The sequence below is a fragment of the Cupressus sempervirens genome, chromosome 11 (genome assembly GCF_028749045.1).
Source record: "Cupressus sempervirens isolate cs-2001-9-10 chromosome 11, ASM2874904v1, whole genome shotgun sequence".
Taxonomy (NCBI): Eukaryota; Viridiplantae; Streptophyta; class Pinopsida; order Cupressales; family Cupressaceae; genus Cupressus; species Cupressus sempervirens.
In genome coordinates this window covers 94,015,838-94,039,372 of record NC_143128.1, presented here as the reverse complement: position 1 = coordinate 94,039,372, position 23,535 = coordinate 94,015,838, and the positions used below count along the sequence as shown (strand labels likewise).

The 23,535-nt window shown below is 37.4% G+C and overlaps 1 protein-coding gene across 4 annotated transcripts in view; it reads right to left on the bottom strand.

Annotated features, from left to right (window-relative positions):
• The window catches only part of ARC3 (GTP binding protein), a 306,484-nt gene that overhangs the window by 25,470 nt on the left and 257,479 nt on the right, over positions 1–23,535 (bottom strand). For 3 of the 4 annotated variants that reach the window (XM_089810570.1, XM_089810571.1, XM_089810573.1), the window contains 3 exons: positions 6,376–7,672; positions 5,275–5,379; positions 4,801–4,938 (listed from right to left, as the gene is read on the bottom strand). In XM_089810570.1, the coding sequence (XP_089666696.1) occupies positions 4,801–4,938; positions 5,275–5,379; positions 6,376–7,672 (1,540 nt within the window). Of the gene's footprint in view, positions 1–4,760; positions 4,939–5,274; positions 5,380–6,375; positions 7,673–23,535 lie in introns of all 4 variants that reach the window. The other variant, XM_089810572.1, reaches the window with a different exon arrangement.

Genomic DNA, 23,535 nt, shown 5'->3' with positions numbered 1-23,535 from the left:
AACTTGGAGGATCATACCCATACAAATCTCTAAAAAGAGACATTTGAATAGACATATGGTGAGTGGAATTATAACAAAATGCGAACAAATACATCCACTTCACCCAGGCTCACTACTATGCTAACACATAATTCTATAGATAGCCTTCCACCCACTTATTAACAATCTCAGTTTGACCATCAATCTGCGGGTGATAACTAGTACTCAAAGTCAACTTTCTTGTGCACAACGTGAACTCCTATGAGAAGTGACTCATGAATCGACTATCTCAATCACTAATAATGCTCTGGGGTAGACTATGCAACTTGAGAATCTCTCGCAAATACAACTTAACTACTTGTGTCAGTGAAAATGTAGTGGTGATAGAAAAAAGGGCTAATATTCGGTTGATAATCCACCACTACAAATATGTAGCCTCTACCTTGGGCTTTTGACAAGCCTACAACGAAATCCAGAGATAAGCATTTCCACTTCCTCTCAAGAATGGAAAGTTGTAACAAGCCAATTGGATAGGTATGCTCTTGTTTGTTTTCCAAACAAACAAAGCACTTTCTAACATGTTGCACATCTGACTTCAAGCCCTTCCATGTGAATCTCTCATTTCTGTTTGTATGTCTTAAAGAACCCAAAATGTCAAGGTAATGGGGAATCATGAAAGGCCTACAACACAATCGACCTAACACTCGATCTTGGGATCAATAAAATCCACCCCTTGTAAATGATCATTTCATTTGCAGGAGTATAACTATTGTCCTATATAGTACCATCAACAATACCAAATGCCCACTGATCCCTGACATACTCAATGATCAAGTGTCTCCAATCCGCAAATATCTTAGTCATAGCACATAAATGGGGTCTCCATGAAAGAGCATCAACAACTACATTTTGAGCATACTTGATATATGAAATATCAAAATCATAAGAATAAAGTTTGTTGACCCATTGGGCATGATATCATTATTTTCTTGAACTTCTCAAAGCACTCCTATGCCTAAGAGGTCCACTCAAAATCACCCGTACAAGTCAAATAAATATGAGAAGTTGTATGACATGAGAAACCTGCACAATTCTGCGGTAGAATGCACATAGACCAATAAACTTTCTAAGATGTGTCTGATTCTTTGGAGTGGGGCCAATCAAGTATAGCCCAAACCTTATCAAGATCCATGTGAACCTCCTCTACAATGATGATATGCCCAAGATAAAGTAGTTAATGTTATACCCAAGGCACATTTGGACTCCATGTCTCACGAGGAAGCCCTATTTAGTATCTCCAACACTGGATCCACATGAGCTACATGAATCATCCCATGTCTTGTTGTACAAATGAATATCATCAAAGAAGACCAAAACAAATCTCCTCAAATAATTGTGGATAACTTTGTTCATGGTAGATTGGGATGTCACAGGGGCATTAGGCAAACCAAAAGGCATGACTCGAAGTGTTTACAATGACATCTACACCTTGTCTTCTCCATATCCTGCTCCCAAACTCTGATTTGGTGATAACCGGACCTCAAATCAATCTTGAAGAAGTAGCATGCCCCATGTAACTCATCAATCAGCTCATCAATGCGTGGGATAGGATACTAGTTCTTAATAGTCCTCTTATTCAACATCTGATAATCAATGCACATCATGTGTAATATCATTTTTCTTCACCAGAACAATTGATGTAGCAAATGGGGACTTGGCCTAATGTGACCCATAGCAAGCAACTACTGAATATTCTTCTTTATCTCATCTTTCAGGAGGTTAGGGTGCCGATAAGGAGTAATCATAACAGGCTTAGTATAGCCCTCTACCTCAATGATGTGCTCTATGTCTCTGTTAAGTAACCTTCCAAGCGATAACTCGCTAAACACTTTAGAATGTTTAGTTTTGAGTTATTGAATATCAAGATGATAAACTGATTTATCTGTCCCATCAAGCTTAGGTAACATCCTACACTCTATTGCCCACTCAACTGCATCATGATCAACAAGACATCCCATACATCTAAATGAAATCACCTTCAAGTTACTATCTCTAATAGCCTTAAGGATATGAGTCTTACTATCAATTACAATACTCATTTCCATCTTTCTAAGTCTGAGATAAATATCCTCAATAGTCTGTAACCAGCTCATCCCAAGAACTACATCACTACCTCGAATTCAACTACAAAAAAATCTGCCTTAAACTCATAATTCTACTTCACCTTGTTACACTAGAGAGTGTAACCATCGGCCAGCTTAATTCTAATACCCTCAAATTCCTCAGTCTGAATGTCCCCACAAGATACCAATCAAGAATCAATGAAATTATGAGTGGCACATGTCTAGTAAAGCAATCACTTGTTGCCCTACCAAGAGACCTCTTAACCTGAAAGATCATTCCTTTCTCATGCTAGAAAGGTACACCATTTAAAGGTTAGAATCATCAAAAGCCTCTTCACTATTAATAGCTCCTTAATGAATCTCTTGTTCATTTGCAGCTAGCTGTCTTGAAAAAACAAAGCTTTGTTCATCATCATATAACCACTCCATAATCCTATTTTTACCCTAAAGCTTCAAAGGGCAATCATGTTTTGCATCATAAGGTCCCCTATAATAAAAACAAAGCGTTTTTATCAGATCATTAAGTGTTTCTTGATGTAAAGGGGCTACCATAAGTCTTTTAGAATCAGAATTTCAAACCTTTGTCAGGGCTTCCTCGTTGTCATAAGAAGCAAATGGTTTTGAAGATAACTTGCTTCGCCAAGTAGACATTTCCAAACTCTTTGCCTTCTTCACGGCTTCCTGCAATTTAGGTGGATCAAGAGACCGAACTCCACCTCTCTAAAATGTCATACCATTACCAATAAACATTGAAATTCACTGATATATCTTTAAGACCTCTAGTCTTCCTCAACTGTGCTAACTAACAGAATAGGACTTGAGGTCCTTGTCAAATCTCTTTACCAATCTATCCACAAACTCTTGGTACGATGTAATCTGATCATGATGTAATTAAACTAACCCATGGTACCACCAACTATAGGCTATACCATCTAGATGCAACATAACGAACCATATAGCGTCCTCCTCAGTCATAGGACATAACAAAAGCTATGTTCGAGCTTGTGAACCTCAACTCTAGTTGTAACCTTCCCACTTTCATTAAAGTGAGTCAAAGTCATCTTACTAGTTGCTTGCTTCAAGTCATTCAGTCTAGGCCTCTGTCTTATACCAAGTCTAGGCCTACCTCTAGAGTGCTCTCTCTTTCGAGTTAAAAATGGTCAATGCTCAGATTTCGTTTAACTACTTGGGGTAATGCATCCCACTCCACAAAATGAGGTACTACATCATCAACAAATTGTATTGCCTCAGTCTCAGCAGAAGCCACATTCAACTTAGGCATTAGGAAATTAGGATGTAAAGGCTTGTCATGTGTACTTGTATGATCCTTTTTGTCATCAGCTCTAGAACTATGAGAGCTGACTGATAGATTTCTTGTACTGCTGTCTTTGTTGTGATCTCTAGGTAAAGAGATGCTCTGCAATGTGTCAGTAAGCTATTGTAGAACAACAACCTAGTGTTGCCCAGCTGCCACTTGATGTTATCCCTCTGAAATATCTCTAAACATAACCCTAGCCTCTTTGTCTATGCCACTACTTAAACCACCAACATCTCTGTCACCCATAGTGCCAAACTGTGTCTCCTGTTCACCTTCACCTAGTGGCAAGTTTCTACCCTTGTGAGTATAATGTACTGGTAAAATCTTTGTGCCATAAATGAACCTAGTTCCCTGTAGGTTGGCACAAAACCACTCTAATATCACTGTAAAGAGCAAGCTGAAAATTGGTTTTTTCCTCTTTTTTTCAAGTTTTGCAAATTTTTTGGTTTCGCAATATATTATTTTTTTGTAATTTTTTCAGAATAAAGATGTCAATGATTTGAAATGCTAAGTAAATAATTAAAATTCGAACACCAGCTTTATTTTCTTTATTAACATTTCCCAGTAATTACAAATGCCAAAGCAAGGTGCACAAGTTTATTAAATGAAAAAAACTTGATAATTCAAGGGACGTTGATGATCTCAGACATAACCAGTCGCCTGGGAATGGTAACACTAGTTTGTACAAACAACATTGACATGTATAAAGTTAAACGTGGATTGAGAGATTGATGACATTGCCTCAAGCACAAATTGCAGGTGTGTAACTTCTCCAAGTACATTTTCTTTGATTGATACATGGGGTGTGTAACTTCTCCAAGATTTATATGAGGTTTGATAATCACCAGATCAAAGTTCGGGAGCAGGAGGTGGAGAAGACACCATTTAGATGTCACTGTGGACACTTTGAGTTTTTAGTCATGCAACTTGGGTTGACTAATACCCATGCGACATTCCAGTCTACCATGAACAAAGTCTTCCACGGTCAATTGAGGCTATTTGTTTTGGTCTTCTTTGATGATATTCTTGCGTACTACAAGACGCAGGATGATCATATAACTCATTTGGATGCAGTGTTGGATATTTTGGATAGGGCTTCCTTGTATGCCAAGGAGTCCAAATGTGTTGGGTATGATAGAGTTACTTTATCTTGGGCATATTATCAATGCAAAGGAGGTTTGCATGGATCCTGATAAGAACCGTGTTATACTTGATTGGACTAATTTATAACTTGATCTGTTTTGCCATTCCTTGCTACAATGGACAGATCTCAGAGATTTGAGTTTGATACAAACAACATGGTTTTTCTTACATGAGGAAAGAGATTGAAATATAATTGCATGATTTTGTATGTCAAGTGAGTAGGTGGGAGAGAAAAACCTTCCCATGTATCAGATCATCTCGCCAATAACCTTGAAACACATCCCCACTAGAGTAGTAGAATACACCAATGCCACATCTCTTCCCATGCTTCCAAGTTCCATCATAAAAGCTTCTATCTTTGTAAGTAAGACGACCCTGTGAACAAAAAGACAATAATTTTATCTTTAGATTACACCTTAAATCTAAATTTTAAGAAAACAGTTGCACAATTTGGCATTATAATTCAAAAGAATAAAAAACATACACAATTGCAATGCATTGTAAATTTTCAGCAAATATCTAGCGAAGAATTGGAATCAATTTTCACTGCAAAAATTTGGCATTTTTATTTAAAATAATAAAAATATACGTAGTAGCAATTGTGTTTTAGAATTTGAGCAAAAGTCTAGCAAAGAAGAAATTATAAATCTTCTATAAACACTGATGTCAGGTACTGTAAATAATCCATTATAAATAAATGACAGTTTATACCTTTCCTTCAGGAAGGCCACCTTGACAACGGCCCTTGTATAAGCCTTCTTTGTACTGCATCTCAACAATTGGACTCCATTTCCTCTTTAAACCTCTTTCTACTTCCTGGAGATCCAGAGTTTCACTTAGTGCACACTGAATTGTCAATGTGAATTAAAGTTCCATAAGTTCACATTTTAATTCACAATATTGACTTTTCAATTTAAGCAGTTGCACAAGCTTAACATGTAATCCTCTAGCAATATTTCTTGGCATCCATGGAGCATAAGATTGTACAGAATGACATGTTGTAGCACATAAAAGTGTTAGTAGATGTACCTATTCTTTTAAGCCACAACAATGGCAAGAAAGAAGATTGAATTGACTTTGCCTTTTAATACACGTCACAAGTAATGAGGGGATCTACTTGGTGGGTTTAGCTTTAAGGCTCTCAATTTGAAAACATTATCAATTTCCTTCCGGTTAGTGAGGTACTGGCAAAACAATGGTAAATTTCAGACAGAAGACAAATTTACTGTGGAAGATATTTGAGAGAAGGGACTCAGACTTCATAAAACTAGATTTTTTGATGCTCTTGAATGATCATTCTCCAATTATTTTCAAGCCATATTATTTGATTCTACATAGCATACTGCCACACGTATTTACATGCTTAAAATAGTGTACCATATTATATTTTCTCCTCCATCTATCCTATATGCTACCTATGGTGACTAACAAGTCAAATCTGACCTAACTATGCAACATGAAAAAGAATCAGTAAATACTTTAAATAATATAATTAAAATTCTGCATGATGGAAAGAACAACTCATTTTATTCTTAGGTGAAAAAAGTAATTACAGCTGTTACTCCTACAATTATGAAACAAAAATGCAGAGCCCATTTTGCGGACACACCATTTACGAGCATACGAAGAACATAACATTTATTATAATTATATTAGAAGTACTATTACAATAGAATCTGCTTCATTCTGAAAACTATTTGACCTGCAATTTTTACAACCTAAAAGTGAATGAACATATTACATAGATCTAACAGTTTACAGCACCTTAAAGGTCAAAATAGAAGATGGTACATAACATCAACACTTACGGACCAGCATTGATGCTGCCCTATCAGAAAGTGATCCCTGCTTCCTGTAATCATCAGTATCATTGGCCAACACCATTGCTGAAGCAGCATGGTAAATATCCATCATAGCACTCAAACCTGCAGCAGCTAAACCATTCCAAGGAGCCAGACCTGCATCTTGGGCAATTTCACTTTGGTTACCATCTATCTCCATTCCTTGTGCAGCTTGGAATTTGTCAACTAGATAGTTTCCATTTCTCTCACTTAGTTTAACACCTATTGGTAGTCTCCAATCATCTACCTTTGATTTCTTCTGTAAATCGCTTTGCATGTGAGCCCATGCCTCTGCTACAGAGAGGTCCAACTCTTCATTCCTGCAGACTAATCCTTCCTTATCCAGTGATTGTTCTTCTTGTACAGAGCCTTCAGCTTGACCAACTAAAAATTCAGTATCATGACTGTTAATACTAGAGTCCTTATCCAGCAAAGGCAATTCCCAGTTACTTTTACCAGGTGTGTCTTCCTTCCAATGCTCTAGACCTTTGTCAATGTATTGGGAATCTGATGATTCATCTACATTTATATCTCTTTGATTTTGAGTAAACTTAGAAAATGAATTCCCCTTCACATTACCTTCTGTACATCCATTTGAAAATGAATCTTTCAAACAATCTTGAGTAGAGGTTGAATTTCTGGTAGTTGATGACAATAGTTGATGCTGCTTAGTTTGATTGTTGGCTGCACTATTTGCATTCGGTTTTCCATCATGATTTATATTACTAGATTCATAATTAGAGCATGTTCCTTGAGCTGAATCGAGATCAGGAACATCTTCTGCCTTTAAATTGTGTGTTGCCTGAGATGACTTACAGAAATTAAATGTTTGATCCATTTTTACCACATCTTGATTGTGAGGCACAACATTTATCTGTTTTCTAACAGTATGATTGTCAGCTACACCATTTACCCCTGTAGAGCTGGGAGTACTCATTCTATCAGCGGACGTGGTATTTATGCATGGTAGCTGGGGCTTAAATTCATCGTTTTCATTCTCGCCAAAATTTGAAAATCCTTTGGATCCATCTTGATACTCTGTACTGAAGGTAAGATCATCAGTTTGTGTTTCCAAAGTATCATTCTTCAAAGTTGTTTGCCTCATTAATAGAGTCTCTTTCAACCAGGAAGTTTCTTTAGGCAATACAGTTGCTTGACTGTCAGTAATTTTTGAGCTCAGGACGCCCCATAACTGTGCAAATGAAAATGGAATTCTTGATAACTGAGACCAAAAATTTAAATTTGAAGTTGCCTCGGGACTCTCAACCCTGTAAATGATATCAAAGTCAGCAGAATTTTTTAAAGTAATGCTAATCCATAAACTCAAATTACAGATGAATTGAAAATAATAATAAACTTATATGAGCATAAATACTAGAGCTGTTAATTAGTGTTAAAAACAGATTTAGCTAGGTAAACAGACATAATATCATGTCAAGGCAAATTCAAAGGAGACATTTTGTGTAAGGCAAATATACAGTACTCAAACAATGCTACACAGGGTAATATGTGTACCTGAGGCTTGTCAAGTTCAAAATTATCTCAGTAAATATAATTTGTAAAAATGGAGTTTGGAATCATATATGTTGTGGTGAAGGAAAGCCTAAGTTACCAATTCTATTACTAGTTTGGGTTCAGGTTTGAAAGTAATATTCACAAATTGAAACAAAATTAAGGTTTGATTTGTTTTGGGATTGTTCACAGCTTCACACACATAATCTCATGTCAAGGCAAACTCAAAGTAGACATTTCGTAGAAGGAAAATATTCAGTACTCAAACAATGCTACACAAGAAAGTTTGAAACCATATAAGTTAAGGTGAAGACAAGCCTAAGGTACCGATCGTATTAGTAGTTTTGGTTCAGGTTTGATGGTTCTGTTCACGAATTTGAAACAAAAACTTAATAAATGGAGGTTTAGTTTGTTTTGGGTTTGTTCACAGGCATAATTTCATGTCAAGGGAAACTCAAAGTAGACATTTTGTAGAAGGCGAATATTCAGTACTACAACAATTCCACACAGGATAATCTGTGTATTCGAGGCTTGTCAAGTTAAAGATTCTATCGGGAAATATAATTTGAAAAAATGGAGTTTGAAATCATATAAGTTGTGGTGAAGACAAGCCTAAGTTACCAATCCTATTACTAGTTTGGGTTCAGGTTTGATGGTTATGTTCGCAAATTTGAAACCAGCAATTAATAAAATGAGGTTCGGTTTGTTTTGGGTTCATTGGCATAAAAACATATCAAAAATATAAATATATTCATTTGCAGCAGTTCTAGGTAGCTGCCAATGGTTGGTACCCTTGACCACTTGTCTAGCACTATATATGTAATTACTTCCTGTTAGAAGCCAACATTGTCATGTTGTGAACATTGCACATTGGAAAAAAAAAAAACAAATGTTTTTGCCATATTGTTTGATTGTATTTTTTTCCTTCTTATTGTTTATGGTAATGTTCTAGTATCTTGTTTACTATATGTAACCAAATAGTACCTTCGGGAGTAAACAAACCTCATCAAATTTGAAGACTTCAATAATTATATCAATGGAACCTAGGATAACCCCTATACACTAGGCATTCTACTTCAAAACATTGTTTGATACCAAATGCAAATGCTTTATTGATACAGCACAAAAGAGTCAATACAAGAAAGCAAGTCATGTAAAATGATTTAATATCAACAATTTGCATCAACTATTGGTAGATAGAATTTCAAACATTGCAAGACAATCTAAGGAGCATATGGTCCCTAAAAACTAGTTCATGAAGAAGAACGTCCGTGGAAGGAAAGATTTTCCCATTTGGTTGATAACCTTCCTATTCAAAAAGATAACTATCTGCTTGTACTCATCCATGAACTTCAACAAATTGGCAAACTTGAACCTAAGTTTTGTTTTGAATTCAAAGTTATATCTTGTTGATGAGTGACCAATTATCAACAGTTTTGTAGCAAGAAGTGAGAATTCTTCAAGATTCGACTCAATTGCTGCTTCCAAGATTGAGAACATAACTTCAGCCACATCTGGATTGAGATACAAATTTTATGTAAACAAAATGTTCTCATTGTTCAGGCCTTTGCATCATAATGTCCCTTGAGTTCCCATGCTGTAAAGAAACTTGCAACTAAAAATAATATAACTGTTTCCACATAACCCATAATAGATCTGAAATAAATATGTAATTGAAATCCACATGCAAGAAAATAGACAACATACCCTCAAAGATTGTGACACAAGATATACCCTGGGAAACCCTCATTGAGAGAAAACCCCAGCCTCCAAAAGCATCCATCACCATGTGTTATTCGGCAAAAAAACCATTGCAATACAACCATGGAAGCCTTTAATGCCATAGTCACAACCAAGCAATCCATATGAACAAGCATAAATCCACACATCCCATGCCATGCTTCCAACCTTCACAAATGCTCCCTTGGCTAACCTGTCAAGCTTTGTCCCACTTGACTCTTTCCCTCTTTGCCTTCTATCTTTCTCACATACAACAACTACCCTTATGGCTGTTTATATGATAGCAAATCCTATGCCCTCTCCCGAGGCATCACACTGCAGCTCAAAGGGCCTGGTGAAATCTAGAATGGCTAAAACATGACATGTACTCATCAGCTCCTTAAACCTGTCAAAACAATCCTGAGCTCTCTCTGACCACTTGAAACTATCTTTCCGTGTCAAATCTGTAAGTGGTGCTGCTATCTGTGAAAATCCCTTCACAAATCTGCGGTAGAACCCACAAAGCCCGAGAAATCCCTTGAGTTGTGAAGTGTTCCTCGGTGGTGGCCAATCCAGAATGGCCCTGATCTTGTCTGGGTCAACCCGAACACTTCCTGCACTAATAATATGCCCTAGATAGAGCAACTCTGTCATCCCAAACTCACATTTACTCATCTTGGCATATAATGACTCCCTCTCTAGAATACTGAGCACTGTATCAATATGCTTCAAATGTTCCTCCCAAGTACGGCTGTATATCAGTATATCATCAAAAAATATCAACACAAACTTCCTCAACTGATCTCTGAACACTCTATTCATACAAGACTGGAAAGTGGCAGGGGCATTTGTCAACCCAAAGGGCATGACTAAGAACTCAAAATGTCCATAGTGGCATCTAAAAGCTGTCTTCTCCACATCCACCTCTCTAACACGTATCTGATGGTAGCCGGATCTCAAATCAATCTTGGAGAAGTAGCATGCACCATGCAATTCATCAATAAGCTCATCGATGCGCGGGATAGGGTATCGGTTCTTGATTGTCTTCTTGTTTAGCTCCCTATAACCAATGCACATCCTCATTGTACCATCCTTCTTCTTCACCAATACTACTGAAGAAGCGAAAGGACTTTTGCTTGGCCGTATGTGCCCCATGTCAATCAACTCCTTAATTGCCTTTTCTATTTCATCCTTACATCTCTTCGGATGGCGGTAAGGTGTGATGATAACTGGCTTAGCCCCTTCCTCTAATTCAATAACATGCTCAATTCCCCTATCCGGGGGTATCCCTGGAGGTATCTCACCAAACACCTTAGTATGTTTGGTTATTATTTTTTGTACATCAAGTGGATACTCTTGTTTATGCTGCTCTGTCATCTCAGGCATTACTCTAAACTCTGCTGCCCACTGCACCTGATCATGTCTAAAGAAACTCTGCATCTGCTTGAGTGACACCACTCGAAGTCTCCCATCTGACAAACCTCTGAGCACTATCTTCTTACCATTTGCCTCAAACCTCATTTCCATTTTCTCAAGGTTAAATGTAAACTCTACCAGAGACTTCATCCAGTTCATCCCAAGCACCATATCCTGATCACCAATGTTGACCACAAAGAAATCTCCTGTCGTGTCATAATCTCCCAAACGAAGCTGCAAGTTGGAGATTTTCTTGGTACATTCAATTTTGAAGCCATCAGCAACCATCACCTTAAATCCCCTATGCTCCTCTGTATGTAGCCCTCTGCGTGTCACAAACTTCTCATCAATGAAGTTATGTGTCGCCCCTGTATCAATGAGTGCCACAACTCTCTGTCCATCCAAGGTTCCCCTAACTCTGAAAGTGACAGCCTCATGTATACTTGACAACTGAGCTATCGTGCTATCACCGCATGCTTCCTCCTGTGAAGAACTATCATCATCTCCATCTGATTCGGATGACTGCTCTGAATCTCCATCTACTGACTCTTCGGCTGAAAAGTACTCCATCTGCTTAGCTTTTGCTTTCAATGGACACTTATGTGACAAATCCCAAGGCTCCCTGCAATGAAAACAAAGCTTCTTCTTCCTGAGATCATTAAGTGTCTCATTGTCCAACCTCTTACTTTCCTCCTTAGCTGGCTGAACCTCTTTATGAAAAGGTTTCCTGTCCTTATCTTTCCTTGAAGGGAAACTCTTTGCCTGAAATTTATTTTTTGAAGATGAAGAGGAATCCATGTCACGAGCTTTCTTAATGGCTTCCTGCAAAGTGGGAGGGTTGAGAGCTTTAATCCACCCTCTCAACGGATCAGCTAACCCATCCATAAATAGAACTAGTATCCTCCGTTCAGATACATCTGTTACTAACACTGCAAGTTTCTTAAACTCTGAAATGTATGTTTCCAATGATCCCCACTGTTTAAGCTGAACTAACTCCTTGAAATGGAGTTCTGGATCCTTCCTATCAAAACGTTCAATCAGCCTCTCTGTAAACTCCACATATGAGGTAATGTGTGCATGTCCCATAGTGACCATACCATGATGCCACCACTCGTGTGCTAACCCATCCAGATGAATTGCTACGTACTTAATAGCTTCTTCCTCGGGCATAGGGTTCAATTGAAAGTATGTGTCAAGCTTTTGAACCCAAGCTCTTGCTGTAGACTTTCCTGAGCCATCATAATATGGTAACTCAAGTCTCCCTACTTTCTTCCGTAGCTCATAGCTCTGGTTCCTGTCATGTCCACGTGGCATATGTTTCATTCGCACATCCATATACTCCCTAAAGGTAATTGCAGCAGTAAAATCTGGCCCTCCGGCTTCCCAATCTCTCCTCAACTGGTCCTGTATATCAGTAATCTGGGGCTCTGGTACGAGCTGCTCTGGAGCTCTAGGAGGAAATATAGGAATCATGGGCCTTGAACTCACTGTCCTAGCTCGCTGGGGTGCATGACCGAAATTGTTCCCAACTTGTTCATCTCCATTATGTGTCCCATCCTGATCATTTCCATTCTGATGGTTACCATTTTGATTATTTCCTCCACCCATGTTAGCATTCAACCCCATTTGACGAGCCATCATCTGCATCATAAGATCCAATCTCTGATTCTGTTCCTGTGCCCTTTGTTCTGCTACTCGCTGACCCTGTACCAAGGTCTCTAATAACTGTAAGAATCTTTCCTCTCCAGGCTCTGGACCGACATTCCCGCCTCCACCTAATCTTGTATTCCTGTCATCTCGGTCACCCATATTGCTGTCTTGATCAAAGAATACATCCGCTGTGTCTGTATGACTGGATTCTATACTCCCTTGTACGGATGAACTAGACTGTTTGCTTTGCAGGTCTGAACTCCTACTTTGTCTTGCTCTGGTATTGCGGAAATTATAAGGCCCCTGTCGCATGCTCAAACATAAATGCTCTGATTTTAGTGTTTTGACATTTCATCAAACACTTTCCCCTCTATCCGCCAATTCCAAATTTCCTATAAGACCTCCACAGGATGGCAGGACTTATAGCTCTGATACCACTGTAATATCCTCCCCTGATTTGAACTTTGACTTGCAGAAATTTAACTTAAGGAATATTGTCAAACACTTTGTATGCAAACTCATAAAGCTGATTTCCTCAATAAATTGCTTTCCAATGAGTAGATTTACGAACAACTATGAAGTGACATTAAAATGCATAATACACATCATAACATTTTCACAAACACTTGGCACACATTCAATAGTATATGAAAAATCTGGAAACTCTTTCAATCTACTAATAAAGGGTGATTTTTAAATGTAGATGTGCACTTACAGCTGCCATAAAGGCTGCAACAACTATTCAGACTTGTATTCAACAATTATTATGCAAAATATCAAAATTTGACAGAAGAAACCTAGAATTAGTTGCCGTAGTATTTTGCAGATGTAGTTGGCCAGCCCTCCAAACTTCTAATCAGCTGGAAAAACAAGTAAACTTGATACCAACACTGTTCACGCCGTATTGTAGCAAAATATTGTTCATGCCGACTGTAGCAAAATACTGTTCATGCGGCACTATAGCAATAACTAACTTCAGATCTGCACCTCAAACCCTTGTAAATTTCTTCATGCAAACGCCCCAAATGAAACCCAGTGTGTTTCTTGAAGTGAAAACACCCTTGATCCTCCTGACTGTGTCTTCCAACAGCGAAGAGAATGCTAGCAAAGAGGGATTCCGTCCTCCAAGCCCAATAATCAGATATCCAGCACATAACATTAATCTTCATCCAAGCATACAAAAAAAAAAGCTCTTCCATTTCTTTTATAGTGTTCTCACAAGAGCTCAATCCTTCGTTTTCTCAATGTGGGATAAAACATAACTCCTTTTATGTACCTTATGTCTCCAATGTGTTATAAAAATAAAGGGAACTCTTTTAATTTAAATATTTCCCACAAACTATAGTCTATGCATTAATAAAGTTAAATATTTAAATTTAACTTTATAAAATGGCTTTATCAATGCATAACAAATCTTATCAATGATAAATAAGTTTTCCTGTCGATTTTAAACAATTACCATCGACATACCACTGTGACTGAATGTCCGGCCATGTCCAAGATGACTTACTATAAATAGTAAGTATGCCCAAAGTTGCCTCAGAACCCCTCAGAAAGACCTGCAACTGAAACTGTCTAGGCCAAATGGCCTCTAAGCCCCTTTAATGTCCTAGTTAGCCTACAGGACTGTGGGGAAATAGGCTAACGACAACATCATGCTATGAATGCTAGAAAGGGGACATTACAAGAGATGTATTGTCCTGCATTTTGTCACCACAAAATGTTTGTAACACGAAACCTTTTCAAGTTAGTTTCGCGTCTCTCTAAGTTGATTTTGGTACTCAATTGTTTAATGTTGATCAATCAATCAACTTCAATTCGTCTATCAAATCGTTTTACTGAAGGCTTTCGTCAAGTCTTTTTTGTTTTGCTTTTTGTCGAGCCTTTGCTTGATTTTTTATGCCTTCTTCGTCCTTTTCTTTGCTTTTGAGTTTGTGTTTCTTGGTTTTCAGTCCTTTGGTTTCGCTTATGTTGTGGCTTTCGGTTTCCCCTTTGTTTTGGTCTAACCTAGAGCGTAATCAGAGTTGTCAATCAAGAGATATAGTCGTTTTAGTGCCTCAAAAGTGAACCTTTTTGGTGCAATAGCACGAATTAAAAATATCATATTATATTTTCAATTTGACATTCACTTTTTGAAAAATATAACTTGAATTCACTTTATGTTATGTTTTTAAGTTACTTTATCATTTAAATTTTCACTTAAAGTAACTATAGTGCACTTTAAGTTATAATTTTAAGTTGAGTTACTTTTTGATTTTTCACTTAAAATGACTATATAAACTATATAGTGTCAATTTAATTTTTGATATTTAAATCAAATGCTCATTTAAATGTTACTTTTTAAATGATATTTATGTGTTATATTTCTAATATGATATATAAATATTGTTTATGTCTCATTAACTAACATTTTTATGAAATTAAATTGATTAAATGACTTTAAGTTATAAAAAGTGGACATTTCACATGTCACTGTATATAAAGTTCAACTTGAAAACATAAGTGGACCTTTTTTATGTCATTACATCAAAAGGTAAGTTTTTATGTCTTTGCATCCAAAATGTGAGATATAACTTAAAACATGCATATTCCTCCAAAAGGTGCGATTTTGATCACTAGCATGTTTTAAAACATGTCACTGCATCCAAAAGGTTCGATTTGCTTTGTTGCAAGTTTTTAAAATGTGCTTATCACCCCAAAAGGTGTGATTTTAACCAAAGGCATGTTTTAAAATATGTATTGCCTTCCAAAAGGTCCGATTTTGAAAGAATGCATGCATTTGCCCTCCAAGAACCCAATTTTGCTCATTGTGAGAGATTTACTTGATGGTTTTGCATGAGATTTTCTCCAATAGGATCGTTTTTTCTTGGCAATGGATTTTCCAACATTGAAAATGATTTTATCTTGCTAAAAACATTTTGTCGAAATCCTTCCAAAGGCACGTTTTTGGAAAAATCTTCAAATAAATCCATTTTGAGTGATTTAAATCACATTTTTGCAAGGAAAAGAGGCATTTTGGCATATTTAATCATTGGTAATACATCAAGGGTCACGTTTTCGCATTTAAAAGTGAAAAACGACTCATATTATGCCTTTTATGAATCACGTTTTTGCTAAAAAAAACCCAGAAAATTGGGGTTTTAATCCACTTTTATGCATTTTGAAGCCACGTTTTTGCATTTGGATCCATGTATATGCATTTGGGGTGGTTTTTGCATTCACAAGTTTAAAATGACTCAAAAACATGCATTTTTTCACCACGTTTTTTAAAAAACGGCCCAGATTTTTGCATGAAAGTCATTTTTTGTTCAAAAAACTCAAAAAAATGGCATTTCAGCCCATACGTTTTGATCAAGAGGGGTCGTTTTTTAGTTTTAATACATGCTCGTCTTTGAAAACCACGTTTTTGACCTTCTCATGTCAAATTCAACCATTGAATGTCCATTACATGCAAGTACGGAAAAAGTCAAAAAATTGTTTGAAAATCCAAATTTGAGGAAGAATTGGTCTTCAAGTCTACAAAACTTTCTATTTTGGCTCTTTAACCTCCAAGTAAGTGGACATTTTGCTCATCAATTCATGCTTATCTTGTTATTTCCATGCACATTATTGCTTGATGATTGCCACTTGTTGAAATCAATGCCATGTAAAGTGTATTTTTTGTTCATTTTCTTGTTTTTGGAATTCGAATTTGTGTGTTGAAGTGCATTGCATCATGACATGTTTGAGACACTTTCCAAAGGTACATTTTTCTTTTGAGATTTTGTGTTTTGTGCTTGCTTGCCGGTTTTCTACACTTTGGAGAACTTACATGTTTTTTCGTAAGAACTTGTTGCTTCACTTCATGCGAAAGCATCATCACATTCCACTTTCATTTTCCATGTCACAACACTTTGCATCTCATCCAACAATTGCGATTACATGTTTTCCATCTCATTCATCATCCGCACATGCATGTAATCCCATTTTCTACTTCCATTTTCACTCATTTCACTTTCTGCATCCATTCGCACAATACAATTACACGAAAAGCCTTACGTGTAATAGCATCTCAAAGGTCCGATTTTGACTTAAGGTCACCTTTTGAAAAGTCAAAAATGTCATATGCATGTTTTCCCATGCACTTTGACTTCACCTTTTCACCTAAGACAACAATAAAGTTCATTTTCCCTCAAACTTCATTTCATTCTCGCCTCTCCATATGCATTCGTGCCTCCATGAGCAAATACATGTTTTTCCATTTTTCGCATCTTTCCATGCTTTGCACCTCATCTTCCATTCGCACTTACATGCAAAAGCTCATCCACCATCCGCCTTCGCATTCCATCTCATCCTTCATCCCTTGTTACATGTTGCACTTACATCTGTCATCGGTAGAAAACTGTGTATCGGCCGATGGGTCCCTTCGGAAAGGAAATTGTATATCAACCGACAGGTCCCTTCGAAAAGGAAATTGTGTATCATCCAACGGCTCCCTTTGAAAAAGTTCTTGTTATGTAGCCGACAGGTCCCTTCGGAAAGGTTTTGTTATGTAGCGACATGTTGTATGTGGCCGACGGACTCCTTCGGGAAAGTTCTTCGGAGAGTATTTATAACCCCTTCGAGAAGCATTGTAATCATGAGATCATATCTTACGATGGAAGTATAATATACGGGTTTCAGTGAAAGGGGTGCCGTACGGTTTTCAGGAAAAAGCACCGTACGGCTTCATACTTGAAGGAGAATAGCATACGGTTTTTCATGTCTGAAGGATGGTGTACGGTTTTTTAGATAAATTAATGTGTGGTACGGTTTTCAAATGTGAAGTACAGGTTTGAAGACAAGGTACGGTTCTCATAATGAAGGGTTGGTATACGGTTTTTTAAAGAATTGCATATTATAACATCCAGACCACCGTACCGATTTCTACATGTGCTATTGACACTGTGGATTTTGGCCATACGGCGTACGAAATTTGGAGAAAGTTGAAAGTAAAGACAGCATACGGAATTTACAATTTGGAATGCGAGGTAATTGTACGGATATTTCAAGCATATCATGTGTACGGATTTGGATTGTAAGATTACAGATTCTAAAGAGTGGGGTTTTGGTGTACAGCTTTTACTTGCTATTGCATTCAGACTTTGGAGGACATTACAAGATATTGCATAAGGAGTCGATACAGTGGCAGGATGTATGGTGTAGCTATACATTGGTAGCACAGAAGGGTGACAGGAGGTTTTCCATAAAAAAAAAAAAAAAAAAAATGTCGACAAATCGAGAGTGCTCAGAATGAGTATCAGATGATGCCATAGGGAAGGGGAAGCATCAGCGATTGCCAGAAAGAGTGTAGAATCGGCAGAAAATGACAAAAATGGTGTGTTCCGTGTAGTTTTGTGTAGGACCCCTCGAGGGCACTACCCCTCGACCCCGCCGGGGGCGTTGCCCCCTGGACCCCCAGTCGTGGGAGTCTGACCAGTTGAGAAGACTTGGAGCTGCTGTAGGCATGGAGTGTCTGTGTACCAGAGGCACTGAGAGTAGGTGTTGGCCGTGAGGCTGTCTTGGTGGATGCGTAGAGAGCTCGGGATGAGCTGATCATCCAGTTGGAGGCAGTGCAGCGACATTTGGCTCAGGGTACCTAGGAGTTGGAAGTAGAGAAAGCAGCACAGGTGGCTATCAAGGTCAGCTTGAGGAGTCAGTATTGTGTTAGCAAAGGCTATAGATGCAACAGGATGAATGTGAAAGTGATTGTTGTATTAGTTGTTTGAGTTTTGTTCTGTAGTCGTCAAGAGACGACTTTTCTTTTTGGGGGGGATGATGTCATCGGTAGGAAACTGTGTATCGGCCGATGGGTCCCTTCGGAAAGGAAATTGTGTATCAGTCGACAGGTCCCTTCGGAAAGGAAATTGTGTATCAGCCGACGGGTCCCTTCGGAAAAGTTCTTGTTATGTAGCCGACAGGTCCCTTCGGAAAGGTTTTGTTATGTAGCGACATGTTGTATGTGGCCGACAGACTCCTTCGGGAAAGTTCTTCGGAGAGTATTTATAACCCCTTCGGGAAGCATTGTAATCATGAGATCATATCTTATGATGGAAGTATAATATACTGTTTGGCATATGCGAATAATAATAAGAATTTTGCTGGTTGCTGTTCATGTTCGTATTCTTGGTTTGTGTGCGTTTCTTAAATTAATCTATGCGGTAAACAACATCTAATCAATTTTTTTTGCAATAACGTCTTGAAAACCCTAAATCACATTTTAGAAATCAGCAATCTCCATTTGCACACATTCCCATGCGCGAAACACTTTACTTCGAAAAAAAAAGAGGTAAAGGTGTTGATGGAAAGTTATTCCAATTTTACATTCGAACATCATCAAGAAGGTTTTCAAAGTGTCAAAGAATCCAAAATGTGCCACTCTACAAAAGGAGAATTCACGACAACTTGAGTGAGGAAAGCTTGAACATGTCAAAGGTTATCAAAAGACACAAGACCATGGTTATCAAGGTGAATGCAGCGGCACAAAATATAGGAACACCCAATCCTATGATCATCTGGGATAGCATCACCAAGTACAAGGGCTTTCAAGACAATCCCTAGGATTGTTTAAATTATCTTTTGTCTTCTTTCTTCTTTCATGTTTGCAATTGAAGAGAATGTATGACATGAAAATGTGTAATTACATATAATACGACTTACATGTGTAATTACATGTAATACGAGTTGCATGTACATGAAAAGATGTAATGCAAGTTGCACATGCAATTGCATGTAACCCTATATTTTCTCTTTTAATTAGACTAGGTCAAAGTTGGTTGGATTGCTCCCACTTTTTCCTCCACCTTTTTCTCAACTCCTGTGCCTACATAAAGGAGTGCCCCCTCATTGTAAAAATCATCTTTTTTTGTATGCAAAAAAGCTCTGCCACAATTGTTCAAGCATAACTTTGATTGTGTAGTATGAATTTGGGAGAAAAGTGAATAAAAGAAGCAATTCAATTTGAAGCTTTGTCTAGAAGCAATTGTGATAAAGCAAATTAGAAGCTTTGATTGTAATTTGTGCCTGTTGTCTTTGATTCATGTTATTATTGTGTGTTCAATAATAGAGCATAGTGATTTAAGAAGTAATCGGAGCTGAAGCTTTGACTGGGAGTGATTGTGGAAAAATATAGCTAAAAGCTTTGTCTGTAGCTTATACTTCTTTCTTAATTCACAAAATAATTAAGTTATTTTTACTTATAGGAGTCTTTGTCCCCTAATTGTAAAGCTTTTTCCATATAGAAGTATGACCGGACTTAGAGCCAAACTGGTATATTTTCAGCTAGCCTTTGCATTAGTGAAGGTTTATCGGTATGATTGTTTCCAACTCTTGATAGAAGTGTAGTTAGAGATTCACCTTGTCCATTACTCGCTCCACAAGATAGTGGATTCTTTCTTGAAAGATAAGAAGAAAGGATATTGGCAACACCCATTTTATAAAATCTCTCGACTTCTTGCTTACCCTAGGTTGATTCAAGGAACAGTGAGAAAGGGGAGCCTTCCCTTTAAGGTAGGAGAGACTCTATCTCACACACTGTGGCTGGTCATCCTATTTTGCGACTGGATTTTTACACAAAACTGTCGGTTGCAAAATATTCACCCAACAAGATGAACACTTTAAAGAGAGCAAAAGACAACTTTGATATACAAACCACGGCTCAATACATCTAATATTTAAAAAGTAATGGGTTCAAACAAAAGGTGAGAAGCATGAGCAAGGTAGATGTTTAATATGCCCAGTCCAATCATAACCCTGTTATCCTCAATTTCAGCTTGACAAAATTCAAGAGATAGCCCAACAAAATTTCTCCATTTTGGAGCTTGGGTCCTTCAAGCATGCTTTTTTAGGCATTAGTTAAGTCTCCTCAAGTTTGGTCCATCACCTCGAGTTGTCTGCCCAATCGAACTGCCTCTTTGCCTTTCCATTATTTTAAAATATTTATTCTGGGAGTTAGAAAGTCCTTGGCACTTGTTAAGATGGGGTTTAGACCTAACATTGCAATTCTACTACATGATCCACATGCATGTCGAGTTTCAAACCTCAACTTGCAAGTCCACTACACTGCATTGCGTGCTAATCGGATTCCAAATCCTGATCAGTGTCTCACACATTGCATCTTACCCACAATTGGGTTCCTAAAATCCCAATTGCAAGATTCACATAAGTAAGTCAGTGCTGTTTAGGTTCTGAGACCCGAACTAGTCATACACTTGCAAGTTTAAATCACTTGCAATGAAGTTTCCAAAACCTGATTGCAAGCTTAAATGTTATACCCAACATTTGTGATTGGGATGTGGAACCCCAATTGCAAGAAATTAACAAATCAAAACATAACTTGCGAGCAGCTTTTTGAAATGTGGTTGCAAGGTGGATATTGTTGCACGGCTTGCCATGGAGTTTCAAAAACCCAATTGCAAGAAGTCATTTGCCAATTGTTGAACAATAACTCGACACCCACTAGGAGTTACAGTAACTAGGCATCCACTAAACAGCTTGACAAAAATAGGAAAATTGGAAACCACTGGCACTCGGCTCAAACATGCATGATTGCAAGAAAGCCTAGGATGCTCCTGCATTAGACAACTCTTCAAAATTCACATCTACACAATCCCCTTCACTCCTTCGAATGAATGAATTCTCCAGCTATGCCAAAGACTCCACAAAACCCTTTATATATACCCAACTAAGCCACAAGTCGGCCCAGTGCATTACAAACTAAATTAAATCCCTCACATTAAATATATGTTGAGCCACAAGTCGGCCACAACACAAATTAAATACCCATACATAAATTAAATGTCAAAAATCGGCTCACAGACAACTCGAGACGAACAGAACCAAAACCACTACTGGCACTCGACACAACAGAAACACTTGGCACCAATAAGTTCACTCGGCATCCACTAAGAGCTAAAGTAGCTTGGCACCCACTAGGAGCTACAATAACTTGGCATCCACTAAGAGCTATAGTAACTCGGCACCCACTAGGAGCTACAGTATCTCGGCATCCACTAAAAAGCTCGGCAGCAACAGGATAATTGGAAACCACTAGCACTCGGCTCCAACATGTAGGATTGCAAAAAAGCCTAGGATGCACCTGCATCACAATTTAATATCCTCATCTAACTTTCCAATTTGATCTTCACATGTCCTCATTTTCCAAATTAAAATCATTGGCTTCTATGTCCAAAAACTTGCCTGTATAAATTTTAGTTCATGCCTAAAGAACTGATTAAAAAAAAGAACATTTGTTACATAGAAATTTAGAATAATCAGATGTTGTAGTTTTATTATTTATTGTCTTATAAGCTTTAAAGATGGCATTCATACGAGGAAGAGGATTGCTCTAACACCCAAAGACACCGAATCTATAACTTCAAGCTACTAAGAGACTCTCGCATGCAATGTCAAATTTATCCATTTATGTTCACACTTGGAAGACACAATCATATAAATATTTATTAATAAAATAAAAATCAGTAAAATAATTTGTTTATAATGTCACCATTTTTATGAGCACCAAAGTTGGAGGGATTAGCCTATTATTGTGACCCTCATAGGCTAATTACTATGGATATAGGGTCTTCTAACGTATAAGCTTGGTTGATGGAGATTCTTATCTTCACCATAGTTTCGTATGTTCCAGCTTGGTCTTTGCTTGGCTCAAATTGGACTTCATTTTGGTTCAGTTACATATACTTACTAGTTGTAGTAAGTCTGACGTTGATTGTGAAGGGCCCTTTCCAGTTTTAGTAAGACATTCATATGGATAGAGAATGCAATGGTTGACTCCCTGGTTCAGATGGTTTATCAAGTTAATGAGTATTTAATGCGATGTTAATTTTTTAATGGCATTTATTGATATTTATTATTTGAGTTATATTATAAAGTTATAAATTAACTTTATAATAAAATGGGCACCATGTTGAGGATAGTGAGTAATTAATACTCATTGATTAAAAGTGTGTTTTATTAATGATACATTAAAGTGAACTCATTATCATAAAAGATATCAAAATCATTAAAGAGCCTTGCTAATGAAGATTCATGGAGAATTATTATAAAAGAGCCTTGGATAGAAAACAAAAGGCATATTCTATTGTGCATTTTCTTTATTGATTTGGCGAAGAGAAGAAACAAGGGTTTGAAGAATTTCAGCATGGTGGAATTGTGAATTCTATATAGGCTTCAGCACTTTGAGTTGGTGAAACATCCAGCTAATTGTGCAATCTAGAGATGGCTTTATACAGAAGTTATGACTGAGATTAATGGTGATGAATTAAGGGATTTTTAATGACAATTTGCAATCAGATTATTTATAGAGAACTGAGTGACAAATACGAATTAGATCGCAGCCTCTACACTTGTGTTTTGAAGTGAATTAATGGCAGCCATACCTCTTTGTGAGTAGTGTTGGATTTGGGAAGGTGACACAAATCATGTAGTTGGTACATGCGGGTTTTGAATAGAAAATTCAGTCACTAATTTAACCGTCCAGCTGGATTCCTTTCATCATTTCTGCAATATCAATTTGGAAGTTAATTCAAATACATTTTCCTGCTACAGGTTTCAATAGTTATTTAATTTCTTACTTCATGCATTGGATTTGACACTGTAGATAGTTTGAATTAAATGTAGAGGACTAAGAGTGCACACCAAATGTCCGATGTAATGCTATATCTAAATTGTTTACCCTACGGGTAAAATATATCAATGCATACAGATAATGGAAACACGAACACGAACAGCAGTACTCCTTTTATTATATTCGCATATGCCAGACATTACATTATGCTTCATAAGATAAGATGAATGA